Source organism: Asterias rubens, chromosome 7 (genome assembly GCF_902459465.1).
Source record: "Asterias rubens chromosome 7, eAstRub1.3, whole genome shotgun sequence".
Lineage (NCBI taxonomy): Eukaryota > Metazoa > Echinodermata > Asteroidea > Forcipulatida > Asteriidae > Asterias > Asterias rubens.
Genome location: NC_047068.1, coordinates 19,874,167 through 19,880,756, shown reverse-complemented (window position 1 = coordinate 19,880,756; position 6,590 = coordinate 19,874,167). Strand labels below are relative to the sequence as shown.

The following is a 6,590-nucleotide window of genomic DNA, read 5'->3' as shown; positions in this document are numbered from 1 at the left end:
GCTTTGATGCAACAATGAACCGTCTCAAAAAGGCAGCAACAAAAACTTAGAACTTTTCACTATTACACAGAGCTTCTTGCTAGATGTTGAATTTATCATATTTGAAACACTGAATAATAATCGGATGTACAAGATTGTTGTTGTGATTTGTTTTAACTTGAGGTCCTTTTTTCCTTTAGTATGCAATTTGCTTTTACAAAGTAGCATTAATTATGTATGGCAACCTTGCGGAGGAATCATCACATCATAATGGCAATGCAAATGAAATTGAATTACACGACAGGATGGCCTTTTGCTCATTGAAAATAAAGGAGTACGCTTGATGCTTGATGAATAACCACCTAGAAAGCTAACTGCTTGTCCAAGGTGTGACAGACTACATGTATTTCAAAATCAACTGCTTTCCTACTCTCCTAAGGGCTGGTTCATAATAATAATAATAATAATAATAATAATAATAATAATAATAATAATAATAATAATAATAATAATAATAAGACTTGTAATGCGCACGTATCCACCCTGCTGGGTGTTCAAGGCGCATGAGGTTATATCAGTATAAAAGAAAAGGTGGTACGTGTAAATGCCAAGTAAAAGATGGTAAATATGTCCCTGGGAAAGGTAGGGTTGAAAACGTGTCTGACCTCAGTCTCATGATGCTTGACGTTACTTCAATCAGTTGCATATAAATCGTTTTCTTTGAGAAAAAAACTTCCCATCACAATATGCACCTCAAATTCACTGACTATTTTCAAGAAAGCACTTAAAAGACATCTTTTTCCTTAATAGTTTCCTGTGAATTGCTTTTTGTTCATTTGTTGTATTAATTGCAATGCTATTGTCCGTTTGTTAAAGTGCTGGATGGTCTAAATGAAATGGAACTGTATAAAAGCCCACTGTGTGTATTGTATGTATGTATGTAACTGCTTGTCTGAGGCGTCTTCTTTCAAATTGCAGTCTTTTTTCCGGGTGGACTACTAAAAAAACCTGAGTGTGATGTTGATTTTCATGTGATTGTCAAAGTCGTGTGGTGATGTACTTTGAAACAAAAGTATTTATATAAGGATATGCTTCAAAACCTTTGGAAAAACACGTCATTTTCTGTTAGTATATGTGGACCACAGGCCACGGAGAAGGGCTGGAGGGTTCTTTAATAACAAGGATGATAAAAACCTGTTCTGGCAAATCACTTTGTTTAATGCTTTTTCATCAATAGTCCTACACAATGTGCAATGATTAAACTAAATGTTATATCTTTAAAGAAACATTACAAAATCTAGCGACCACCTTGGGTTCACATCCAAGTTTACATTACAACCTTGGAAGTGGAAGCAAAAAGGCCGAGTCACACTGCAGCGATTTCGAAAATGATAACGATCACGGCGCAAAGAGAACGCATTCTATTGGTTGAATTGCTCCACGCAGAAAACGCACCTGTTTGTCAACCAATAGAATGCGTTCTCTTTTCGTTGTGATCATTATCCTTTTCGTTATCCTTGCAGTGTGACTCAGCCTTAATGGACCAATTGGAAGACTCTTAACCAGTTGTGCACAAGAGTCGGAAGTTGCTCTGCTTACCGCCGAATTCTGCGCTTACAATCACAATTCCCTGCTTACGTGCAAGCGCCAAATCTCTGCACTAGCCTTGTTAGCCTAGAATGCCTAGTAACGTGCAGTATCCACGTGCAGAGGCCAAAATTCACTGCTAACCCATGAAATTCGCTTGGTGTAAGCACGGAATTCCCTGCTTCCGTAAGCTCCGTTTCTGTGCTTAGGCTAAGCATATCCATGAAATTGGGCACTGTTAAACTGGGGATATACTTGAGGTCCCGAGACATGTGAATCAAAGAGCAGCATACCATGAATCATCTCCTAACCTGGGCACAATTTCATAGAGCTGTTTAAGCAGAGAATATTGCTTAACAATTGTCTGCTAAGCAGAGAACAGGCAAGATATTGTTTATGTGACATGATTATTGGCTGGTAACTTTATTTTGGTAAGCTTAATGTTTTTCTGCTAAGCTACTTTTTCTGCTTAACAGCTCTAAGAAATTGGGCCCTTGCTAAGGCTACTGACACTACCCTTCAGTGTGCCAACTATAAGACTGCAGGGATAGCATTTGAGCAGCCAGACACGAGAAGAAGTGGTAGCATAGGGATCACCTTTAAAGGGGATATGAATTTTCTTTTACAAATATCAAGTAATACATTTCTGTGTAATTTTTAAATAATTTGGGGTTGAAAGAAGAAAAATTTACTAGAGTGGGAGTTGAACCCGAAACCTCCAGATGCTGGAGTTCTACCAAATAAGAATACTAGCTTTAATGTGGGGCTCTTTGTTCAACCTCAAATTAATTAACTTTTCTTGTGAAAAGAAAGGTTAAGTTGGGGTATCGCTCTTTAATTGAATGGCAGTATACCAACTTTTGGTTAAAAGCCACAGCAGCTTTTGATATAAAGCATTGAGAGTGTTTCACCTTGAAGTAATGTGGTATGTTAAAAAAATATCAAAATTAAATCTGAGAACCATTACTGTCAGTTACGCTTCTCAGATCATGTATTCCCAATTGTAATTACTCCGGATTTTCAATGAATATCAAAAACACAACTGCCTTGTGAAATGAAATTTTCACATGTTGGTTTAATTGTATACATACAGTACACAGGGTTAAAACAATTGAATGGTTCAAAAAACCAAAGGAATACTTTGCCTTTAATATAACTTTTGGCCGAAAGACCCTTCAGAGCGGGCTTGGAGAGGATCAAGAAGTCTCTTCTTCATGATCGAAGGGGGTATAAGGGTAGTCTAGTCAACCTGTCAGCTACTTTGTCCGAGCTCTTTTAATGTGCCGAACACCATTCCAAGTGGACGATGTACTGCTCGAGTCTTCTGATTCACTGCTGCTGCTACTGCTGCTGCTGCTGCTGCTGCTGCTGCTACTGCTCTCATGGCTGCTGCTGGATGATGGGGAATGACGACGACGACGGCTTCTGGTAATGGTAAAAATCACAAAGAAATTAGTTTTTAATCCGGAAGCTTAAAAAGCATCCTTCAGGTAAATGTTTCCCTCTGTAATACTACCATGTGGCACGTCGCGACCAAGCATGCCAAGCAATCAATTTCACTGGACACAAGCTAAGTGTTGCAGCAGACTTTGGGGTTTGAATCCCCGGTTCATGACATTTTGTGGCCTTAAGCAAGGCATTTAGTCATAATTGCTTTGTAAAAAACATATGGTTAGGGTAGTTAGTCCCCAATTACGTGTCCATATTGTTCCCCATATCTCATATATTCCAAGGAAAAGCAAATCAAGGTGGGTGACCAACATTATTATGGTCACACTATAGTCATTTGTCCCATGACAACCCGCACATCATAAAAGGCACAATCTCCATTGATGTGGTTGTAGTACCTTCCCAGGTACACATTTTAAACCAAAACCTAGACCGGGGTTATGGTTGTTGGAACAAAAATAGAAAATGACTGTTTACATGTACAAGTCCACTGTTAAAAATTCTTAATGACAATGGTGGGTTGGCGAAATATAATCACAAGAGGGCACTAAATAAGCTCACCATTCAAAGTGAAAAAACTATCAATTATCATGATGTTATGTTGTGTATCCTCTAAGTTAGTGCATCGCTTTAGGTTTATTTGATGAACTGTAGTATCTGAGATTTAACCATGACAAATTTGTATCATAGGGAATCGCTCAGATGAAAATAAAATAAAAACATTCAAAATCTCAAGAGAAGCAAAACCCACCCAAAATTAGCAATAAAATACTAAAATCTAGCTTGAGGCGAAGTGGAAAGAAAAAATATCCTGATTTTTCATGTTTGTGTTGAAGTTTAACCACACAGAAATGCCCTGGAAGAATCAACTGATTGGAATCTTTACATTCACACCGAACAAGGCATTTATAGCTTATTGTTCACAACCCCCAAAACTAACCTGTGTGTTGGCTCATTGGATTCAGGCACTACACCGTTGAACATCCTGATGACGTCATTTACTTTGGTAAGAACTGATTGAATAGCTTCTTGCTGACTGGTGGCAGGGGGAGCAGCCTCTCTCCGCCCATCACTAGTCCCTGGCTGATCACCGCTACTTTCATTGCCAGATCCTTCCAGGCTGCTGTTGTCTCCATCGCCCTCATCCTCGTCATCTGTCGACCAATGGTCACTCGAGGCATTGCCACTTTGTGGCTGCCATTCCACATCATCAGAATCTGTCTCACCGACAGTCACACCGTAGAGAGACCCCGTAGGTGTGTCGCCCACTGGAGCTGCTGGTGTTCTACCTTGGCTAGTGATGGGAGCACCGGATCGCTGTGAAGCTTGAGGGGACAAGGGGGTGTCTGCCACTGGCTGACTGACAACAGGTGTAGACTGCCTGGTGTTCAGCTGAGGAGTTGGGGATTCGGGTGATACAAGTTCAGGCTGGCTTTGAGATGCGGACGTACTTGGTTCTCTGCGTTCTTGGTTCTGGCTTGTCCTCCTTGTCTGAATCCGGTCACGTGGCTGATTACTTGATGGATTTGAGGTGGTTGCAACGTCATCCGTCTGAACCCCTGAAGACGCTGTTCTTACAGTGCTTGTGACGTGTGTTGGCTGCTGAACTTCGTCATCATCATCATTATCTTCTTCATCTTCATATAATTCTTCAGAGTCTCTCTCGCTTCCATAAAAGGATCTTTCTCTTTCCTCCAAGTCTTCACTCCAGACGTCCGACCTCTCTTCCCCCAGGTCTTGATCAGAGTACGGGTACGAATCATGTAGACTTCCTCTTTCACTGTGATTCAAACTGCTGCTTCTACTTGCGTAGTCCTCGTCATCATGGATGTGGTAGTCCTCTTCTTCATAGACAGGGCTGCGGCTTGGACTTCTGCTATGACTGGGGCCCTCACTATGACTTCTGCTGCGTCTGTAGCCATCGTCCAGCTCACGCTCTATAGATGTGACTCGAAACTCAACTTCACGCCAGTCGCGGTAGAATCTGTTCTCCATTTCTTTCAAACGTTTGTTGAAGCCATCTTCCATTGCTGTTTTAGGGGGAAAAATGAATTGAAATTAAATTAAAGTTAGCTTCAGAAGAAACTGTACAGTAACTTTACCAAATGTAGTCAATACCCAACTTTTGCTTTTACCAGAGATTTATTCTAGTCTTCAGAAAAATGCATGGTGAATGCATCAAAGAAACAAATTTAACAAATTTGTCAGTTTTAGGCAGGCCGGTATGGCACTGCCCACCATGGCTACAACTACTTAACTACAACACTGATTTCAGTGTTAAGCCACAGCATTATGGGCGCCTTTTTTTAAATTTCCAAGAAACTTTGACAGTCCGTTTCAAAATCCAAAGCAACATCTACAAATTAACTCAAACTTCCCTCCCCCCCCCCATCCTCCAAACTCACTCTGCATGTTGTTCTTGAGTTCTTGTATGCAGCTGTGTTCCCTCATGGCGGCAACGATGATCGGCAATCCACAACCTTTCTTGCACTTCACCAGTCGATGCAGGCATTCTTTCTCGTGCTTCATCATGTCCTTCCGTAGAATGTTCCTAGTGCAGCCCGAGTTGAGACAGCCGACGAGTCCGTAGTCACATTCCTTAATGTGGTTTGCGTACAGCTCCAGGCTGATTCTCTTAATACAGCCGTTGGAGATGTTCTCGCACTTAATCAGCAGACGGTTGATCATGTTGCGCACGATGGGCAGCACCGGCTTGAGACCCGAAGTGCTCAGTCGCTGTCTGCAGTTTGGGCAGCTGCGGTGGTTGACGAGCCATGTTTGGATGCATACCTTGCAGAAGACGTGCTGGCAGGTACTCTCTAGGGGTTTATGGAGGACACACCTGCAGATGCAACAGATTAGATCTGGATCTGGTGCGGTGAAGAAGCGGTCTGCATCGTACTTTCCCATAGTGTCCTAGAAGGAGGAGAAACAATATAGTTACTTGTTGACGGGTTGAAAAAAAACTAAATGAGAAAAGGATGTTGGCCCCCTGCAGTCATGGCAGTGTACCCCTTACCCCTAGTCATTTTAGTGTACTTCCAAAATAAAAGCCCCCCCCCCAACCGAAAACCAATTTAACCTCCCTCAATAGAGCAGTGCCCCCCTGTCCACCCCCCCCCCAGTCCACGACAACATAGCGAAACGAGATTCCAAAAAAACATGTTTTTTCATCCTAAAGAACGTCGGGGGGCTCTACATAAGCTTATCTAAGCTGTCTGCCCCAGTAACCAGAACCACCGTCTCCTCCCCAGTTGTGTGATGGCGTCGGTGGATTCAAGTAAGTTCAAGTAAGTTTTAATTTATAATTAATAGTATTACTATTGTATTAGTTGCCCGTACAAAATTAAATAATTCATAAATAATAATCATTAAGACATTACTACAAATAAATCAAATCAAAGGACTCGAGCAACCCATCCTATTTCGTTCTATTTGATGATCTTATTCTTACCATTATTGGAGCTCCTTGCTCTATGATTCATTCAAGTTAGTCTATCCATTTCCCGAGTTACAAAAAATGAGAAACACAATAATGATGTTTTGCCACCAGAAGATACCGCCCCCAAGAGTTT

The 6,590-nt window shown here is 41.4% G+C and overlaps 1 protein-coding gene across 1 annotated transcript; it reads right to left on the bottom strand.

The window, feature by feature from the left end:
• Positions 1-1,176: 1,176 nt before the first annotated feature.
• LOC117292892 (serine-rich adhesin for platelets-like) lies at positions 1,177-6,586 on the bottom strand. Its single transcript, XM_033775065.1, has 4 exons — positions 6,470-6,586; positions 5,421-5,931; positions 3,956-5,045; positions 1,177-2,991 (listed from the first exon to the last, which is right to left on the bottom strand). The coding sequence occupies exons 1-4, from the start codon at positions 6,470-6,472 to the stop codon at positions 2,823-2,825; spliced, it is 1,773 nt and encodes a 590-aa protein (XP_033630956.1). The 5' UTR covers positions 6,473-6,586; the 3' UTR covers positions 1,177-2,822.
• Positions 6,587-6,590: the final 4 nt, after the last annotated feature.

Excerpts from the sequence above, each read along its gene's own strand:
- LOC117292892 (XM_033775065.1), bottom strand. Across the intron at positions 5,046-5,420 it reads ACTCAAGAACAACATGCAGA|CAATGGAAGATGGCTTCAAC; the intron begins GTGAGTTTGGAG and ends CCCCTAAAACAG. Across the intron at positions 2,992-3,955 it reads TCCAATGAGCCAACACACAG|AAGCCGTCGTCGTCGTCATT; the intron begins GTTAGTTTTGGG and ends TACCATTACCAG.